This window comes from Molothrus aeneus, chromosome 5 (assembly GCF_037042795.1).
Source record: "Molothrus aeneus isolate 106 chromosome 5, BPBGC_Maene_1.0, whole genome shotgun sequence".
Taxonomy (NCBI): Eukaryota; Metazoa; Chordata; class Aves; order Passeriformes; family Icteridae; genus Molothrus; species Molothrus aeneus.
Genome location: NC_089650.1, coordinates 30,519,693 through 30,541,797, shown reverse-complemented (window position 1 = coordinate 30,541,797; position 22,105 = coordinate 30,519,693). Strand labels below are relative to the sequence as shown.

Sequence of the window (22,105 nt, the reverse complement as noted above, 5' to 3'; positions counted from 1 at the left end):
TTATTACTGCATTAGGAAGCTTACATAAAGTACTAAAAAATAATTAAACACTCATGTGCATACACAGAATTCATAGGCATCTGACATTTTCAGCAAATCCTTAAAAGTTTTATTTCTCTTTATGTGCCGAAGTCCAAGACTTAAACATTTTTGCACTGGACTCTTATGTTAAGATAAATAATTTCCATAGTTGGATTTGAGATTCCTCTTCCAAGATAACTGCCCCAAATCCCACTCTATTAATATTGATTAACTTTGAAGAACTTTGAAGGAAAAAAGCAATAAAGAACAAACTGAAAAATCTACTTCTTTTCTTTATTTTTAAAAAAGGTGTAAGTGTCCTAAAGAATAGACTGCACAGGCATCCCACCCACACACATCCCCCACCACCTGCTCTAACCAGCAAAACTTCCATTCCATTTTGCATGTTTCCTTTCTGGAAAATAATCATCTTAAGGTAAGAGTGCAGTGTAAAATTTAGCATCCAAGATATGTATTGACACAAATATGTAGCCAAGCTGAAGTTACTTTAAAAACCTTGATGGGTATTCCTTATTTTTTTAAGCTGTAACTGACTCTCTTTAACAATGTGAAAATTAACATGTCTTCATGCATTCAATTTGATGTTAATGTTTTACTATGATATTGTATAAATACTGAAAATAAAATTAATTACTTCCTCAAGTCGTCTTTCAGTTCCTAGTGCTAAAAGGTTGTTGTATTCTCTCTCAAGGATCTGCCGTGCCTAGAGATACCAAAGTAAACAATTAAAATGGTTGAAGATGAATAAAAGGTAATAATGAGTACAGATTAACCAGAAGTAGCATAAGCAAATTTACCTGTGTGTTTTGTGTTGGAATCTGTAATAATAAAGCTAAACTGCTGTAGTCAAAATTTTCATCCAGTGCTATAAGTGAACCATGTACACCACTTTCTAGAATATTATTTGCATATTCTCGGAGGCCAATGGCTTGTATCCAGCGTATGACTCGATCATTGCTCCATACCAGCACATCTGTAAGGATATAACACCAGGTCAGTCTCCTGATGCCTTGAGAACTTCCAAATTGTACAGGTGCATGGGTGTAGCTGTGCATGCACTGTGGATGTCTTACTGCTTTATTTTATACATGAGGAATGCCAGCACTATTCATATAGCTTTAGTATGTCCTATTGAAAAACTCTATGTGATTAATTATCTTCAAGTAATAATGTTTCCAAAGGAGAAATGTGCTTCCAGAGGGGATCTCCATAATGCAATTCTTCCCACTTCCTTTTCAATTTGCAGGCAAGATTTTACAGTGCAAAGGCACTGGAGAAGTAGCCATTCCTCCAGGCTTCACATGTGAGTTGTGTATTAAACATTTTGGGAGATGTGTCAGCGCCTATCATATACTAACATGCCATAAAGTAAAAGATTAGTTCACTATTTTATAGGCAAACTATTTTTAGTACAGAAAGCTCGTAGACTTGTTAAGTCCATACCAATTATGAAGCTAAGGCAACAAAGCCAGCTAGGAAACCATTTTTGAGGATTTAGCTATTCTGAAAAAGTATCCTGCCCTGCCTGTAAGGTGAAGAAAAAAGTTACTTATACTAATCTTTAGAGTTATAAGTGGGAAACATAGTACTGAGTTTTCTTTACTAAGTGATGAGGCTTATTCCTGAACCTTTACAAGTCCAGCTGCTGTGGCTGTTTTGGGAGCGATTTCTCCATTGCTTGGCTGAGAGCGTCTCGCTTTTTGGGGTCAGGATCAGCTGAAACACAGTGGCAGGCTGCGACCAAATCCCACCTGGGACAATGAATAACTGACCGATGCTTGACGAGGTGAAGGAGGCTATGAATTATTACCCTTGTCCTAGAAGGAACTGAAGCCACTAGCACTGAAGCCACACTAGAATTTGAGACCAACACCCAATTCCCCTATGTCAGTCTCCAGCTAGACCCACTTGGGCTGACTGGCACTGATCCTGCATGTCCAAGGCAAAGTCTTTGCATTAGTGGATGCCATGATGTGCCTTGAACAAATGCACAACTTTTTTTTTGCTCTTCTGATCAGCATTGTCCTTGAGAAGTGCTAACTGCTGTAGTCACTACAGCTGGAAAAGCTCAAAGGAATCAAAGGATTCATTTCTGACAGCTGTAAAAAACCCAGCCAGCCTAATTGTTATATATAAAAAGAACCATGCAGTGAGCTGCAACTGCTCTAGAGAGCTTTACACAGAAAAAAAAAATCTTTAGAATCAGCTGTGAAATCTTCTAATAAGGCCAGTTTTGTTAGGAACTATTCTTATGCACCAATCAACTGCCTCAGTGGTCAACCCTCCAAGCAGCATTTTCTATGATACATTTTGACATAAGAAATCAAAGGCAAAGGTTTTCAAAAGCTGGGGCATAGGGTCCTGAGTGCTCCCATTTTTTAGCGTTGCCCCCAGCACATCCCACTGAGCTGCACACTGTTTGGTCTTCTGCTTCTGAGCCTGAAAGAGGTTCAGATAAGATCCATATCCAAAACTCAACTTAGCAAAATGTATGTGTGAAACCACCATTCAGAATTCCAGCCCCAATTCAGCAAAGTACTTAACTGTGCCCAATTTAATTTAGGATTTGTTCTGAAGAAAGATGGACTTATGTTAGTTTTGCTGAAAGCACATGCTTAAATGCTTTGCTTAAATGGCATGACAATGGGTTAACAGTGTCAAGCTTCAAAAGAAGAAACATTCCCAGTATTCATTCCCAGCAACTATCACCTTTTATTTCATGCTGACTCATTTCTCTTCGCTTTTCCAGTTCTTTTCTATCATAATTCAACCTCTTTAAACACATGATTCCATATTGCAAGCTTGTTCTGTTATTTAAAGAGAAACATTTACAGAGTTAATAAAGATAATTTTGAAGATGGGAACATATGTAGGATGTATTTCCTGCACTTCACATGAGGTGTTTCATAGTACCCATGTACAAAATTTTGAGAACAGAGGGTAAAAAAACTCCACAGACTTCAGGAATGAAATGGAAAAAACCAAAATGAATATGTTTGAATAACTGTTTTAGCGTAAGAAACCCAAAGCATTAAAAGAGGTAAAAGATCTGAAAAGGTCAGCCCTTGTGAACCATGAAATGTTTTGTCAAATCAGGCTTTTAAAAAGTGACAAATTAGACACTTTATTAAAAAGAAATCCACTTCTTGTCACATAAACCTGATTCTCCCTAAAGTTTAAATGCCTTTATTTCCATATTTCCAATTTAGCTTCCTAGCTATATCCCTAGGTAACCCAACAACTGTCAAATTGCTTGTATTGTTAACAGCTTTTATGTGCTACACACAATAGCTTTTCATTATTATGAGATCTCAGGGCTTTAAAGCTTAGCCTAGCACTTTCTGATACTTCACACCACTTAAATTATTACTGTTTCTGTATTGTCTAGAGTCTATTGATATATTAATGGTTCCCTGCTCATTACATAATTTATCTGTACCAGTATCTTGGTTTTTAGAGACATAATTGCAATGTGGTTGCTATTACTAAAGGAATCTCTCTGAATTCAGATTTCTGACAGTCAGCCCTCTCTTTTCTGTATGTTTTTCCACACCAAAACAACAGAAAGTGTTTTTATTCTGACCAGCACTGAGCACTAGAGCAGACACAAAAGCATTTTTACGGATGTAGTTTTTATGCCCACATACCGATGGAAACTATCCACCATTTTGAGGTGCACACGCAGATCTTTCTTTGTCAGGTGGTCTAACATCCTTGCATCTACCAGGCATTCCATGAAATAACTCCGGTACTGAGGTAAGCCCAGGCTGGGCAGCCATTCGTTACCGATCCATTCATGGTTCATGTCACCATAAGCCAGGGTCTACAGAGAGAAGAAAACGGAGAGGGGGAAAAATTAGTGAGTTTGTTCAAGACTGCATCACAGACTGAAAACAAAATATGTCTCAAAGAAAAAAATTATGTTGAAAAAAATTTATGTCTAAAAAAAAATTAGTAATTCTGGTTTTGCTTTAACACTGGAAGAGGGAACCACTGTGAGATATTTGTTACAGACAGTAGTTTTGCCTGTTCTATCTTGTTTTCTTATGTAAGTTTTAAGGAATTTTTTTCAATTTTGAGTTTTAAATGCAAGCAGACTTGTTACACAACCAAAATATGTGTGTTTCGTAATCCTACTTGCTTTCAATCGACCTTCTAGAATATTTATGCCAGGCAAACCCTGAACTGTTAACTGGTAATATAAACATAGCTCCAGGTAATCTACTAAGGCTTGTTTCTGTTTGTGGGGAGAAGAATTTCATAAATAGCCTAATGACACTTCATAGATACACACCTGAAATCCTTTTGAGACTGAAAGTTAATTTCAGTTGTTTGGCACTCAGGCTTACAGTTAAATGAGATATTTTCAGCTGTGAACAGTTTAAACTTAAATCCATCAAATGTAGAGCTCAAGAAATTAATCGAGATGGAAGCAAACCAGGCTCCTCCTAGAAACTTGAACCCAGGCTTCATTGTTCAGCTAAAATTTCACTAGGGTGAGGAAGGGACCATATGAAAAAACCATGCATATGGAGCTATTTTTATATGAGCTTCCCTATTAAAATGCAAAATAGATTTTTACATCTCACTTTTGTTAATTATTTTGTATTACAAAACAGAAAACTAACAAATTGCAAAATTTATACTAACTAAACAGGATTATGCTCAGGTTCATTTTCAAGCCGAACTATGTCTTTGGTTTTGTTTTTAATGTCATAAACAAATGAATAACACAATTAATGCTGGATGGATATATTATCTACAAGGGAAAATATACATCTCATTCTTGTAAGATTTTGAAGAGAAAAGGAATGTCATCAGTAAAGATAGCAAGATCATGTAAGTGTGCATATATTAGAAAAAGTTTAAAAATGTAGCTAATCGGCAGTTTTAAATAAAATATATGACAATATTTGTAGGCTGATAACATGGGTGTGATTTATACAATTGTTCTAAAAAAATTTGGTGTGATTTTAGAAAAGTTAGCTCTCAAATTCATGGCATATTTAACTGTCCTATTCTGAAAAAGGAGGAAAATGCTTACTCTCTAAAACTCTTAACACAGCTTTAGATGGGAGATAGAATATATCCCTGAAATGTAGTAATTTCTTTTGTGAAAAATATTCATGACATATGTACCTATTTTTGCTTTACCCAAAAAAACTGTCCAGAGAATATAATCTTTGAGAAGAACTCTAAAATATGTAAATCATAGTTCTGTCATTGAAATACTGTCACAATATTATATTCCACTATGAATATTGATGCACCCAATTACATTATCAACTTTCAATTTTAAAAAGTCACATGAAAGATCATACCTGAGCCCAACTGCCTTCTTCAGACTCTTTCTGTATTATCAGCAGGAAGCAATTAGTAAAGCAGGTAAAAAGACAATAAAAATTAGTTATAAAAAGATGTGATTTTCATATGCATGTTAATAAAAATGAAAATATTCACATAAAGCGCACAAATAAAATAACTCGCCAGTGACAATGTCCTGGGCTAAACTACCTGGAAAATTGTAAGACCAAGACCATAGAATGTAGCTGAGTTTTCAAGATAGGAAATCATTATATCTTGGTGAAATTTTACAGCATTATTTAAACACTCTTCACAGTTTCACAATTAAAACACAAACATTTGCCTAAAAATTTGGGCATTAGGGATGTAGTTTTTTGGTTCTAGTTTGATTTTAAAACATTAACAATAAAAAGATGTCTTCTTGAAAATGTATTGTAAAGGAGCTTTTTACATAACATTTTTTATGGAACAACTGTGTTTTTCTGGCTGGCCAGTTAAACAGGATCAACTCTACTTCTTGTCAGTTCAGTGCTGTTATACTTGCATTTATCTTTACCAAGAATAATAAAACTAGAAATGAGCTCAGTTTAAAAAAAAATTATGAGAATTGGCTTCCTTACTGCTGATGAAAAAACTTTAAATACTCTAACAAGCATAAACTTTGAAGAAATAATTCCTTATTGCATCAAAATTTAGCTCCAGAACTTCTCCCACCATTTATGGATTGGGCTGAATATAAAGTTTGCCAAACTGAAGATAATTTTTTTCAGAGATCACACTGGAACATTGCATCGTATTTTATAAGCACATCTATAGAGTTATGATATAATGTTAACAACCAAAACCTAAAATAACATATATTCCAAACTGAAAAAAAAAAAGTCTTACTTTAGTGTTAAGGGAGAGGTTTGACAAAAAAAGCAAGAAATAAATTACACTCTCCATGCACCTGAAATCAAAGATCATTAATACCCATGTATGGACAAGAAAGACTCAGCATTAATGAAAACATGAAGTTGTTTATTGCACCATTCTCAAGTCTTTTCTTATTTCTTTCTATGTCAGCAAATACAAAACACCATTTAGAAGAAGAGGGAGTAGATTACAGGAGAAATGTTGCACCTGTAACCATGACAATTTCATTTCATTAAATGAGGTTTGACAGTGGTTCTGAAACTATTATATACTCTTAAAAGTCCAATACTGGTTTTAGGGTCACGCAATTTTTGTGATGGCAATACCATTTGCTGAAATATTATGTAACTGTTCTTTAAATTCAATTTCATTACTCCCTGCAACTTTCTAATGGCATGCTTTGGGATGCATCCTACAGAAGATACGGCATCTGTGTTAAAGCAAGAGCAGGCCTATTCTCTTTGGAGCACTGAACCATTTGAAGTGGAAGTGGAATGACTAACCGTTTTAGCTGGAGCAGCAAGATTTTCCATTTCTTCATGGGTCACCCAAACATTGCCTGAGGGCTACAGACAAGGCCCGCAGGAGGGCAGGTGGGATCCACATTAGGTAAGCAGTGGTAAAGAAGAAAGGCAGCACCACTGTAAGTTAACAGCGCATCACCATCAGCACAAGCACGTTCTTGCCTCTACCGAGCTGCAACTAGAGACAACTTTAGACAACTTGGTTTGTATCTTTCATTAGCGGCTTCTGAACAGATGTCATGGAGTATTACAACTAGAACTGATGGATGAAATCCGGCAGAGCACTGCCACAAAGGAAAGAATAATAGTTAAAGCTGCATTTCATAAACAACTGGCAAATGCAACCTTTAGCTCACAGCTCTGTGCACAGGAAAGCTTCAGCTCCCAAAGATTTTCCAGCCTAAATATTCTGCACAAGTCACAAGCTCATACTGAATACTTCTGTTTCTGTAAATACAGAATACTTGTGTTTCTGTAAATCAAAATGTCAAGAAAATTCACTTCTAAAATTATTTGTCCTCATCCTATTGTTTTTCATCAAATGATTACTAGGACACTGAGGAGAGTCAGGGAGGGAGCATGGGTGTGTGCTGTGTTTTCTGGAGACCTGAGATAAATTAACTCCTTTCCTGAGAAAAAGGGGAAGCAGAAAGACTGGAGACTCAGAAATCGATGTTCCAGGGCAGGGCAGCTTTGTGTGCACACAGTTACTCAGAAAGAATTAAAAAAACAAGGGAAAACTATTCCCAATGTTTTTACCTTGAATATAATATTCCCTCACTTCATAAGTGTAAATGCTTTTATGCTTTGAAATATCCTCTTATGCGTTTAAAATAAAAATTAATTTTGTGTACTAATTCAAACATCATATTGAGTCTTTACTGCTTTACTTTGGTAAAATCCACTACAATTCATAATATTACCATGACGACACACAAAACTGTTTTCAGGGAAGAAAGTATCAGACAGCAAACTACAATATTTAAAGAACATGAGCAACATGAAGATAAAAGGGCAATCAATGGCAACATTAGTGCTGTTTCCCAGTTACTTATGTAGGTCACAAAGGTATCTGAATTCTAATTTCCACCAAAAATTCTCCATAAATCCAATGAAGACAACATATTACAAAATAGAAATATTATTAACATAATCATTATTATTGCCTTTCTAGTAGAAATCTGAGTTACACCACTTGAGTCTTTGTCCTTCACTTCTGTGCCATGTTTACTATCTGATCCTCGTTTCTGTTAGTCTCCATTGCTTCTTGCATCTCCATTACCATCAGCATATCTCAGCATTAAAAACTTCCCTTTTGTTATCTTATTTCTTTTTGTCCTCATCAGTTTAGCCTATTTTTTCCTGCTTTTTATATATAGCACATTCATTCTTACTCTCCCCTGATCTATTTCCTTGCTCTTTTTGATATATTCCCCTTCCTTTTCAGACTTGTATCTCTGTGTATCTTTACTTGCTTCCCCACTTTCTCTTCCTCACTGAATGCACAGGCTCCGCTTCCACTTTCCAGATGCTCCCCTCACACTTCCAATCACTGCTTCTCTTAAAAGCCTGAAGAACCTAAAGCCAGCTCATTTGTATTAGATAACATTTGAAAGGGTGCAAAAAGAGGGAATGGGAAAAAGACTCAAAAGAGCTGTGTTCCTATATGACCTCTCCCAACACCTGCCTCCCCTCCACCCTAAAAAAAGAAATAAAGATAGAGAACAAACAAACAAAAAAGAGAAACGCAATCTGATTAGGGTGGTAAAGATGATTTGAAGAAAGAGAAAGGCAAAAATAAGGGCAAAATTACAAATAAGATGCTTGATACCGGTTTGGATAACATCAAGGATAATCAAAACAATGACTTAAAAAAAAAAGAATATCTGATAAAAGAAAAACATCAGCAATCAACAATCAAGGAAATGATGAACAGGTAGTTCTGAGTCTTTATTAGACAGTTTTCACTGATTGTAAAGTGTGTGTTATCATAGAGCCACTCTGGTACTACAAAGTTTTTCTGCAGACACCTGTAGGGTGAAGCAGGTAGAAAAAGTTAGCTGAACATGACTCACTGTTCTGGATGTTGGAGGTGCTGATGGACTTGTCAATGATACCATCTCCTGGATTGCTAATCGGAGCTTTAGGCGATGGAGGGGATTGCTGATTCCAATTTCTCTCTGAATCTCAGTGTCGGACAAAGCAGACATGATAGCTCCGCTCTTCACGTTGGCACGGCAGGCAGCGACGTACCAGGCTGGCATCCCTAGCCAGAGCTGCCAAGAGAAGGGACATTTCATCCAAAGCACTGCTTCATCTCTCAAATGAAATTAAAATCATAGAATATCCTCAGCTGGAAGGGACCCACTGGCACAATCAAGTCCAACTCTTGGCTCTGCACAGAACAGCCTCAAGGATCACATCATGTGCCAAGAGTGTTGTCCAAAAGCTTCTTAAACTGTCGGACTTGGTGTCATGACCACTAATAACCAATTAATTAATGACCAATAACAAACAATTAATTTGTCAGGACACCTATCAGTCTGAATAAGCATGGTAACACACACAAAGAAGTATGAATATCATGGTCTCTAACAGAAGAAAATTGTTTCAGAACCTTTGAAATTGCCATGATTTCATGTGAATTCTTTTTGCTTTTACTGTAATCAGAACTTTAAAGCAAGGCACGCTTTGAATTATTTTTAGAGCTGCCTCCATCCCCTGGGCTACTCCTTTCCCAGGTTTTAATGACCAAATACTGGCACAAGTCAATGTTACTGCCTATCTGATAAGATTATGTACAGAAAATCATTTAAGATGAATTAAGTAATTTTTTCACTTTTGTACTAAAATTTGGCTTTCTCTTTTTTAACATGGTGTACCCAAGATGCACATTCTTACATTTCTCAGCTTTTATCTTCTGAGTAGAAATTAACCAAGCCGAGTTCAAATAATCAGGGACAGACTTTACAGTAAATATGGGAACTAGTGTCTGGTGTCACATCCCAGCTAGGAATACTGGTTACTAGGTGCAGAAATGGGAGCAGAGCTCCATCATCTATGGATTTAGAAGATATATGCTTTTACTCTCCTTATGTTAGTCTTACTAGCCTAGGCCAGGAACAGCCCCTTTCTTCACCATTTATTCTTTCCTTGTTAAAGGACCTACTGAGTGTGAATTACTCTTGTTTTTCTTAGCTTTCTCATTTTATGCTGCCTCATTAATATGAATGTCAGTGTCTACAGCTCTTTTTTCCCAAAGGAGGTAATTTCATATCACACATGGTGTGAAGTACATTATGCTTAGCAAAGCCTGTGAGAAGAACATAAGCAGGGAATGCCATAATCACTGAGATTTTAGGGATAACATAATGGAAAACAAATGCACCTAGCTCTGTGCATATCAAATAGGCCATCAGAATTAGCTGATTCCATTGGCTGTCTTTTGTTTTTTCTCTTAATAAAGGCTTACTAAAAGAGGATACAAGGTCAAGGAAATGAAGAAATTCACAAAAAAAATCTGGAAAGCAGTGATGAATTGAAAGGATTTTCATTTCATTTGACACAGTCAGGGGAAGAAGTGTGTGGTTCTTAAGAGGTTTATACTTTATCTGGGAAATATTTCCATAAAAGACAGCTGTTAGATCACTTTTATGTCACAGGGAAAACAGACTTGACTGTCAAGTGCAGAAGGCTCAGGCAGGCTTTGAGTCCTGAAGAATCACAGAGGTTGAGACATGACTGCATTGTTTAAGTCCTTCCCACAGATGGGATTAGACACTACCATCCATCCAGTGCTAGTCTGAACCTAAAAACATGATCTGATTCCAACAAACTGTTACAAAATACAAAGTTTCATGAAAGAAAAAAAACAAAAAACAAAAACCAAAAATAATGTAGATAATACCCATCTGCACTTAAATGGCCATGAAAAAGCCATGTATAGCTTTAAAATGTATTTCATCACCTCATTTATTTTAATATTAATTTTTTTTCACACATACACTTGGAAAGCAGAAAAGCATAAACACTGGGAATTATTCACCCTGCAGAAATAAACTGTCTGCTGCTCATTAGGTAAATTATTTCTTTAACAAAAGAAGTAAATTCTTTAAAAAAATAGCTGCCTAGCAGAAAACGATGTTACATGAAAAGTCTCTCAAAAGAGAAGTCAGAAATCATTCTAGACAGAGAACTCAGATATTGAGAGCAATATACTTTTCCAGAATTAAGAAAACACAAAATTCTTAAATTGTTTCTCAACTATGTCTGTGCTACATAAAAACAACAAGAATAAATGCTAAGGCTGAAAAGCCCTATGAAGTTTGAAAATTTCATAATATACTTCTAAATTGTGAGTATTTTTCTCCTTTAATATTTGCTTTATTCTGTAGTTGAAGTGACACATATTTTTCTTTTGGAGAGTATGAAATGTACTGATGCTCACAGAATAAACACACTAGTCCTATCCTTATATATTTTTGTCATCAGTTTTCAATCTGAACTGACTACTGTGACATAAACTTCCTGTTGAGCTCTCCTGTGCTACTGTCATCATATTCCCCAAGAACTTCACAGATCCTGATTTCTCTTTACAGCTCCTCTCTTAGACAGTGGGAAGCATATCCTATTTTTCAGGAAAGAATCAAGGGAAAAAAAAAAAGTAGGGCTTAACTTGTCAAAAACTGCTTGAAACTTCAGATCTCCTTGAAATATGAGGGTATTGGTATGCAGAAATTACAGACTTTTGTATGTGCATGTCTCCAGCAAATCAGCCTTTACTGTGATACTAAATATTTCTGACTGATATAAATCTGGTTACAGAACTCCTGAAGTCATATGACAAAGCAAAGTAGTGGCCAAATAAAGGATTGTTCCATATTAACAGAGATTTTTTGGGAATGAGGATATAATCCTATTTTCAAAGATCATATACAAATGCTTGCATTGACTTTCTGCAGTTTTCATTTTGTATTTTTCATTAGGTACCCTCAGCAATTCCAATGTGAAGCTGAAATTTTGTGGACAGTAGCTGCTTTCATTTCTCATCTTTCATTTATTCACTAGCAAATTTCTGTTAAAGGTTTGGAGAGGGATCTCTTTTTTTCTATTGCAGGGGAAAACTTTTACAAAGTCTAACTGATGATCAATGGATGGTAGCTAGAGCAGGCAGGAGAAAAGTTGTGAATAGGTAGAGATGCTTGGTATAGTAAGGAATAGACTTGTTCTTTGAGCCAACAAAGAGTTTGTATCTGCACTGAAGTGTTTCAGCCTTGCTAAATAAAAGTGACTGTGGATTTGTATAAGAACATTCTTACTTTCTGCAGCCTTCTCCCCTCAGCATCTGTGTATGTTTTTTTTGAGTAGTTCCTTCACCTAAAACATTCATTGATTACTTTGTCAAAATTGATGACAGCTCTGGTGAATGTTTTTTTCTTCTTGATTTCCAAAACCCATTCATTTAAGTCCTCCAAAGTACTAAAGGACAGCTCTCTGCACATTGGAGTTCAGATATGAAGGCACTGCCTATCATATCAGGGAGATTTCAACCTGGGTCTCCCACACTGCAGGTGAAAATGGTGAGTGGAACTCTTTTTTTCCCATTATGTTTTTAAAATGCAGAAAGCTACAATTCCTTCACATTTATTTAAAGTTAGTAAATCATTCTACAAAAAATATCTGTGGAGTTCCTAGACATTTAGAGACTGAGTAATTCAATGATTTAAAAATTTTGGGATTCAAGCACATTTCTGGTCCTTATCCCACTGTGTAAATCTGTCTTACTTTTTTCAGCTCTAGTCTCTAATTTACACCATCCTGTGTCAAAGCCCACGTAGTGCTGATGGCACAGTGCACAGTGGGAGAGGAAGAGGCTGTAACAGTCTCTTTTAAGATTTGTAAGGACACAGAAGCAATCCACAAATGTGACTCACATTTTCAAGTTATGGACAACACTTACCTCCAGCCAGGCAACCACTGTTGGTCCATCCCACTGTGCAAAAGGCAAACCTTTCCTCCGAGCCTCTTCCAGAAGTTCATGTCTAAAAATGGATCAAGAAATGGTAAATATGTGCAGTTATGTGTTGGGACAAAAAGATGCAACTCTGCCTTTTTGTGAAGGGTAATAACAGTGAAGCACAATGACAGGCATAGAAAAAGCACAGAACACACCAGTTAACAATACAGCTCTTTCTCCTGTTGAACGTACTCTCAATCTATTCCCAATTCTTCATTTTTTCTGACACCCTTTGAAACATCTAATGTACAAAAGGCAAGGTTTTTGTGTCTTCTTTAGCCAAAGCAATAAAAAATCGGTATACCCTATAATAAAGGGGTATTCAAAACAGACATTGCTGAAGAGAAAACTGAGGGACTCCTGAGACTAACTTATCTCTCATCTCGTAATGACTCAGTAAGGCCCAGAAGTGGCAACTTCTAGACATGAACTAAGCATGGATGAAATGCAACTGGATGTGAGAGGTGTCTGTGTTTGAAACACTAAGCCAGCTGTACCAGCTATGTACATTGCTAGGGTCTGTGCAGTACAGCTATTCTGTACCTTAAATGTGCCATCTCTGGCTATTTAAGAGTTGATTGTATCTTTGGTTGTTCCATGTTTGGATCTTTTTATTTATTATATATAAAATAATTCTGTATGGTTTACTGATGTATTTTTTATAATTATAGAATTGATGTGATTTCTCAATTTTACATATATATATAGATGTCTGTCTATTTAGTTGATCAAATACCAATCCAGCTCCTGTATCTGCAGTTTTTCTGGACTAAAACTGGTGTATATGTAAAACATCATTCTCAAAGCCTAATTGATACTTTTAATATGGCTGTATTAAATATTTGGTATAGTTACATATAAACTAGTCAGCTAGACTACCAGGAAAATGCTCTATATTAAAAACATTCAGCTGTTTCACCAGACATTTCCACTGTGGTGATGGTGTAGAAAAAGCAGTCCTTCAAATGTCTTTTTTTCTGGTATTTAACATGTTTTCAGCTGCCTCCCACTGAGCAAACCACAAAAGAATGCTCTCTGCAACAAGCTGTAGTGAAAAACAAATTAGACAAGGGACTATGCTAATGTAGTATTAAAATTTGCTTACATTCCCAAATAACAAGAAAATCTTGGAATTATGACTTCAATTTTTTTCTGTCCTCCTTTATTACTACAGCCTTTGTGGTTCAGTTATCCCTTGACAATTTGTCACTGCCTCAGCAGCCTTTCAAATATATGTACTATAAAATCACAGCAGATAAAAACAATGGAGTGATCTTACTTGTAAGGAGTAGTCCTTTGGGGATTTTTGCATCGCCAAGGGGCCACACTGAGGGAATTTGGCTTTAGCAGAAAACAGAACTCAAATAATAGATTTTGCATACAGGTTTAAATCCCTGGCTCCGAATATTTATGGAAAGCAAGCTGCTTTATTTTCTGAGCTTATGCTGTAGTAATACTTAACATTACAAATACTTGACAGCATTACTGAAATTGATACAGCTTCTCCTCCCACACAGCCTTTGCAGCAGACCTTTCCTTTGTCACTGGGATATCCCAAGCCACTGTGGAGCAATCCTTGATTTCTGTTAAAGCATAACCCTCAGTAAAACAACTAGTTGTTCTCTGGGTCCACGAACACCCTGTTACCTTCAGCAGCTGATGGGGATGCAGGAATGCCATATTCCCAGGGAGATAAGTAGTAAATGCCTATGAAAGGTATTCACCTGCCTGCTTAGGAGAGCAGAATTAAGGCATGACCAGACTTGGTCACATGCCAGCTACCTGTGGATTTAGGTTGCAGCCTTTCCTCAGGGTTGGTTCTGCTGGTGGTACAGTGGTGCTGTCCCTCCCACAGATGCTACAACAGGACTGCAGGTCTCCTGCTGCTACTAGCTCTGAGAGCTGGCATGGCCATCCTTAGGGAGACACAAGCTTTCAGGAATGCCCCTTTTGGTGTCCCATGGCAGAGCATGGGCTGCACAAAACCCTGTACAATGTGTTCCTTCCCTACAACCAGCCCAAGCCTGGGGAGCAGCCCCTTCTGCAGCTGGGAGTCCATCCCTGGAGGAACCTGATCCCAGAGTTTCTTTGATCTGAGCTATTCTCTTCAATCATCCCAGCTGAAAGAGCAGGGCTGGTTAACATGTTAAGTAGAAAATGAGATCATGCCTTTGAGGGTCACTGGCCTTCCTTGCTTGTGTTGGTCTCCTGCTCCAAGCAAGAAAGCAGCAGCACCTGGACTACAAGGAGGTGGGAAGGAAGTCTGGGCCTCTTGAATTTGGTGTTAAACCTCTGCGTGGCTTCAGGAACTGAGATGCCTGAAGAAGAGGCATTGGCATTTCAAGGTCTCACTTCCATGAAAAACTCAGTTCCTTTATACTGGAATTACAAAGCACATATTTCTAGGGAGTCTTCTGTGACTTTGCAACATCTGTACCAGCCTGAGGCTCGGTGTGGAGGCTTACAGTCATTCCAGTGATTCTCAAACCAATACATTCTCCCAGAGTGGGAAAGCACTTCTGTTACTTCAGAGGCAGTCTGGCTCACAGAGCAAAAGGAAAATAGAGCTGTGATTACTGATTTCAGCTCAAGAAAATGGGGACAGGCCAGAAATGAGATGCCATAAATATATGTGGGTATATATATATATATATACATATATATATGTGCTACAGCCAAAGCCTTTAGTTTGATAAACGTAATCCAAATGGTCTTTGCATGTAGAAGGAAATTGCTCTGAATTGAAAATACTTTTAGCATAAAGATAAAAATCCTGTACTCAGACATGCATATGAATTATAGCCATCATAAGGGTTGTGCCTCCCTCATCGATGCAGAAGGATAGTAAAAGGACTTTTATAACATTTTCTTGCCTTAAAAAGAATTTAATGCTTAAAAACTTATGATTTCTTCCTCAGATGATTCTTATAAACAGCACTGCAATATTAAAGTTAATGGAAATTATAATTTACTTTTGGAACATTAGTTTTTGACTACTTCTTAATACAAACTAGGAGATCTGTGAAACCTGAACCTTCAAGCCTTCAAACCTGAACCTTTATGAGCCAAACCTAAACTCAGAATTTCTATTTTTCAACTAAGAGATACATTCTTAAGTTTGCAGTCAGTGAAAAGCCTAATGAATGTTGTGTCTGGGGTTTTTTTTTTTGGTCATATGAACCAGCACTATAGAAAAAAAATCCACTCTTTCATTAAGTTAAAAGTATCATGTAGGAAAAAATATGCATTGTTTTTACCAATTGCGCAAATCACCTGAAAAATGAATCCAGTGACCTGCCTGTTTTGGAATAGAAAACAATATTTTAGAATGGACAAGATGTTGTCTACTATTGTCCTTATGGGATAGTCACTGGCTTCCTGAAAACAGAAGAACCCCAAAGCAAAATATTGGTAACTGCAGTTCAATTTTCCTTGCAAACACATACAACTGATGACAGGAGGAAGAAGGGACAAATGCCCTAGAGCATATCACTCCCTCTTCCCTTCATTACAAATACAGCGTTTGGGAGAACATGAAAAGCATTATACAGACAATCCAACTTAGAAGGTTCTTCGCAGGCGAACTAGGGATTTTCCCCTCCTCAGACATTGTCAGAAGAGTACTCCATGTTACAATGTGTCCATGTTGTATTGGCGAGGAGGAAGGGGATTAAGATGCAATTATTTCCATGCTTGCTTAGGTTTTTGGTAGCATATGAAAACAAGGAAAAATTGACATTAATTAGGCATTACTAGAAATTACATTATTTTGCAGATAGGGGTTTAAACCACTTACTTCCACTGTAATGAATTCCAAATTAAAGCCATATTTTAAAATATAACATTATTACTGCTAAAGAACAAAATCTTCTTCCTGGAGATATTATGGGAGTAACTGGAATATGCTATTTAAAATATATCATTACTCTGAGCCTGGTTTTGTAAAGTTTGGAAATTCCATGAACATCAACTGTTTAACATCAATCCAACATTGAGAAATACTTTGGGTGCTTTAGAGAGCACCACGTAAAGTGGGCTGTTTTCACATTTTTATCAAAGACAGTAAAGAAAAGTCATATAATGTCAACTTGTGTTAAGAAGCTGTGTGTTGGAGAAGCAAAGTTGCTTTCCTAGCACTGACTTCTGATGTTTAATCCTCCCCAAAATAACTTGCTAAGGACACTGTTAACACTGGGCCATTTGCCTCAGCACCACTCATCCACGAGCCAGGTACAACAAACTGCCCAGATCAACCTAAAAACCTGAGAGCAGAACTGTCTCATAGCAGGGGACTGACTTCTGAATGCTTCAATAATCCCTTGGACAGGAGAAGTACATGGAAGCAATAGGAAGGCAGAAAAAGTGAATGAAATTATGTTACTATCCTGCAAATCTACTTCATATGTATTCTCTCGTACCAAGGAAATTCTAGCTCTGTATCAGCAGCTGTCATCAATTCATTGCATAAAGCCCAATGAACTTTATTAAAAACATTAATAATCTTTAAATAGAACTTGTGTAGGATGTTAATGCTATCTTGACTTAAAGTGTGTCATTCAGTGGCATTCAATTTTCTTCATGGACACAAGGCTGCCCCCCATGAAGCAAACAAGCAAAGACAGCTCAGGATTTCTAACACACATAAAGCAAACACTCTGTGCAATACATGACACCCAGACATTGTCTTGATGAAATGTAAACAATACTTCAACACAGATCTCCATATTTCTGCAAGTAATAGGATTTACTCTGATATCTAATAGCGTTCATATGAAAAGACCTCAGGGATATTATACTGCATAAAATATATAATGTCTCTTAATTAAAACATAATCATAAATGTGGAATAAATTGACAAGGAGTCACAGTGAAGTCAAGAGCCAGATCATGTTTGTAAAACACAAGCAGAATTGATTTAAAAATTTGGCTAATGGGTAATTTAATTGTGAAATGGCCTTTAGTCACAGACATTTTCTCAAACACAAAACAGATTGAGGTTTTTACCTAGCAGGTCCTCTGACTATGAACTGACATTATTATGGTTATTGTTATCACCAATATTAAAATGTTTCATTTATGACAAAGTACTGCATATGATAGATTTCTAGAAGAGAACCAGACAGAAAAGACAGACCAAATATCTTGCATTTATCTGAGTAATCTTATGATTTCAAGGTAAGATTAAACACATCTGCCGCTTGAAATCTAACATACATTCAAATCTGAAAAAAACAGGAGACAGGATTTCTAATGAATTAAACTGGAATTAGATTTTATCCTTTCTATTGTCATTTGCCAACTATTTAAGTCATGCCAGAATCCTGTAACTCAGGACATTGCATGAAAAAATAAAAGTTGAATTTCTATAAGTTAATAATATCTAATAAAAATATCAAGTTACATTTTCTATATATAGAAACATTTTCTATAGAAACATTTTCAAGATACATTTTCTACATATGTACTTTCTGCAAGACTATAAATGGATTTAAAGTAGGAAGTGGAGTGGGAGGTTGGGGAGAGACTCAAGAGTTCTTATTGCCACACAATGCAGATTTAATTTAATCTGAAAGGATCCAACTGACTTAAAGACTGCACTAATTAAAAACTATGCCAGATCCTGTTTGAACTTTGACACTCAAGTGATCTGGATTTTAAATTATTGGAAACCCTTGTTCTCCTTTCTGATATCAAATATCAGGTCAGATTGGAAACAATGGACAAAATTCAATCTCCAATATTTTACAAAATGTTCTACATTCAACTTTAAGGAGTTTTCAGAAAAAAATGACTGAAATACGGAAATCAAGATGGAAGTAATAAACAGAATGTTTTTAAATCTATAAAATAAGGAAGTATAATTTCCACAGACTTCCAGATTAGAGAATAATAGTGCTGTGGATATTCCATGTTAGGAATACATTTAAGCTGTACGCAAACTGAAGGGCAGCATTCTTTTTTTCTGAAGATATTTATTAGGGTAAGTGAAGCACATTCAGGAATGGATAAGACAAACCCTGACAAATAGATCTTCAGAGGGCAATTATTAAAAACCAAATAAAACTGTGAAATAAGCAGACTTGCATAATACACATTCTTTCAATCTTGTGTGTATTGTACTACATCAGAGACCCTCAGTGGTCCCAGGCTGATCAAATGTTATCAAATCTGTTTTTATAAGGCAATTTCATAATCACATATTATAAATCAATGTGGTAACCCTTGTTCAAAATTAAGTTTTGTACCCTTTCACCTACTGAAATTTCCTCCTTAAGTCTGCAAATTCTTATTCAAGAAGAAATAATATTTCTACAATAGATCAAAGAAGAGATGAAGATTTTAAACTTGATATCAGGTTAATTGCTAAAACAAAAACAAAGAAGAAAATGAATTGGTGAAAGAGAAAACAGTAAAATTATATGCACAAATAAAATGTTTTTGCATATATGTTTGCTTTGAAACAACATGAGTGTTCAAACAGAAAAAAATTTTGTGTACTCTGTGAGACTTTTGTGATTCAATTAAACAGAATTCATGCCTTATCAGCATTTGTTAAACCCATAATTTTTCCACTAACTTTAACTCTCAAATGTCTTTGTGATTCTGGACTTTAGACCTCCCAAAACATGTTTATTTAAAAAAAAAAAAAAAGACAGAAATTATCTCCAAGTAGTTAACTCATTCTGTCAAACACTTCAGGAGCAAGTCCTGACCTAAATTTGTGTACAATTTCAAGGTTTTCAGTTATTCTGAGTACTTTGAAAGCTTTCATTTTTTTTGCATGGATTCAGTTTCAGTTTTCTGAATAGATTTGTTACATAAGATTCACGGAAAAACAAAAAAAAGTAGGAATAAAACATAGAAAATAAACATGGTGCTGAAGATTATTATGTTCAGCAACCATGGCATTTTAACTTACCCAGATATGCTTTTCATGAGATGAAGAGAGATGAATGGAAAAAAAAAAGCACATAAATGTTAATGAACATATAGTAGTCCATAAAAAAAATAAATAGTATGATAGATAAAATAATATCACCATTATAACTACAGAAATCTTTGTAACTGATCTTTCAATGCTTTAGAAAACTTAAGTGCTCTTGTGAGGAGCAGATTAAATTGTCAAAATGAGACAGACTTTCATTAAACTCATGGCGGCTGTTTATTAGGAACCACTCAGCACAGTACATCTTCCATCAACCATACATATTCATGCCAAAGATCTGTAAACACAGCAAATGTGGAGTAGGTTTTCAAATCAAAGCTTTTTGCTCAGATTTGAATAATTTCATAAGGGTAATTTGTGTAACCCTAAAAATCTTGAAAATCCCAAACCTGTGGATTTAACCAAATTACCACCGACACACAGTAAAATTGAGTGGGCTACATACCAAGGTTTACTTTTCTATGTGCACTTTAACAATATTTTAGCAAAATATATCAAAGTAATCAAAAATGACCTAGACTTGGTTATAAAATTTTATATTTAATGTGAATGAGGTACGTTTTAATTTCAGCAGTCAGTCTAACACCATATCAGTAGCAACACTGGTATGAATGATTTGCCCTCTAGGTAACCTATTATTGCCAATATAATAGATACAGTATATGGAGGAGAAAGTAGGATTGCTGCAGTCATTGCTCATAATAAACATTCTACATCATCCATTAGTTGCCATCGTAAAAAAGAAAATTATAGGCCTGAATGAAACCCAGACACCACAAAATATTACATTTCTATTGACAAGTTATTTACAGAGATCTAGAAATGCTTGGTAGATATAGTTATAATAAATGTGAGATGAAAAACCTTTTCTGTGTTTAACTAAGAAGAGGTTGCAGACATTTCAGGCAGTTCAGAAGGGCATTGTTTTTGAGGACTTCAATTTTGCTTTCATGTGTGCAAGATCAGCAAAACAGCTGGGAGAGAGCAGAGAAAGTGCAACACAGAAAAGTAGATGGAAACAAATGACAAATTGATACGCAAGAAGTTTAAGACAGGAAGATGAAGGAAGGGAAGGACAACAAAGGCATGTAATATAAGTAAAGTACTAGGGAGCTATTAAAAAAATGACCAAATCTGATGAAAGTAGCATGAGAATTGAATATGCATTCATGATTCATTCTCATTTTCTGCTGAGCTAATTGCAAAGACTGATGTGATCACCTTTGCTGAAAAAGCTTTTAATTTTGAGCCTTCTGCAGTATATTGAAGCAGAACTGCTGTTTCTTACATTTTCCACTGAGTACTCCTTTGGCTGTGTGTAGAGAGAAACAGGGGGATTGATTGGAATGCAAGTAATTTTCTTGTAGTTTTAATGAGCTGGCAGTTTGCAGTCACTTGGGGACAATTTATGGGACCTGAAGGCCATGACAAGAGCAGATAGGAGTAGGTCATCAAGGGGCTTGTCACTTCCTGAGCATCTTGTTGGAGAATAATAAAATACGGCAGGGAAAAATGGACTTTTAATTCTAGGTTTTACCTTTTGGGTACTTTTATGGTTTGGGATTTTACTTTGTCATAAGACAACAAATTTATCACCATTTTATTACATTTTCCTTAGACATATATGAATATAAAAGTTGTGTAGAATATTTTTACTCTGTTGTGTTTTACCCATTCTTCCTTTAAATCCTAATTCTATAGTTAATCTGATAGGATACTTATATCTGCTGGAAAGACATGTTTAGAAAGCCAGCTGTATGCACCAGGGTATAAGCTTATATTTATCCAGAAGTTCCAAATTGCAATGGATAGACTTATACATGTAGATAAGATAGGGACTAGAGCCTTGGGGGTTTATGTTTGATTAAAAAGTTGCAATTTTCTGATACAAATATTCTTATCTTTTATGAGGAAGAGAATTTTAAAAACTTGGCAAAGGATAAAAAGTACTATTTTTTTAAAAAAGTACCATTAAAAAATAAAATGTTTTTAAAATATGAGTTAGATACACAAAAAATATGTTGTATCATCTTTTCCATGATCATAATAATCTAAATAAGTTTTAATAATCCTCTGCAAAATAAATACCCATTTATCTTTACATTTGTAATGCTAAAAAGCCTCCAAGTATTAATGTAAGAACAAGACACATTTTTAATACTGCAAAAGCTTTGACTGACTAAAGATTTGAAACTGTTCTAGTTAAAATATTTACTAAAGGAATTAAGTTTAAAAATAAATTTCATCTTTATGTGTCTCCAAGACTAGACACTGATCCAGCCAAGAGAAAACCACACTGCACACAGCAGACAATCCTAAGCTGCATATCAGAACACTGAACACCTCCCCTTCTTTCAC

General features: G+C 35.8%; 1 protein-coding gene across 6 annotated transcripts in view; it reads right to left on the bottom strand.

Annotated features, from left to right (window-relative positions):
• Nucleotides 1-22,105, bottom strand: part of PPFIA2 (PTPRF interacting protein alpha 2) — a 287,766-nt gene that overhangs the window by 7,253 nt on the left and 258,408 nt on the right. For all 6 annotated transcript variants that reach the window (XM_066549725.1, XM_066549727.1, XM_066549726.1 and 3 more), the window contains 8 exons: nucleotides 12,745-12,826; nucleotides 8,861-9,061; nucleotides 6,765-6,827; nucleotides 5,364-5,393; nucleotides 3,690-3,865; nucleotides 2,752-2,849; nucleotides 840-1,015; nucleotides 677-745 (listed from right to left, as the gene is read on the bottom strand). In XM_066549725.1, coding sequence (XP_066405822.1) covers nucleotides 677-745; nucleotides 840-1,015; nucleotides 2,752-2,849; nucleotides 3,690-3,865; nucleotides 5,364-5,393; nucleotides 6,765-6,827; nucleotides 8,861-9,061; nucleotides 12,745-12,826 — 895 coding nt within the window. The remainder of the gene's footprint in view (nucleotides 1-676; nucleotides 746-839; nucleotides 1,016-2,751; nucleotides 2,850-3,689; nucleotides 3,866-5,363; nucleotides 5,394-6,764; nucleotides 6,828-8,860; nucleotides 9,062-12,744; nucleotides 12,827-22,105) is intronic.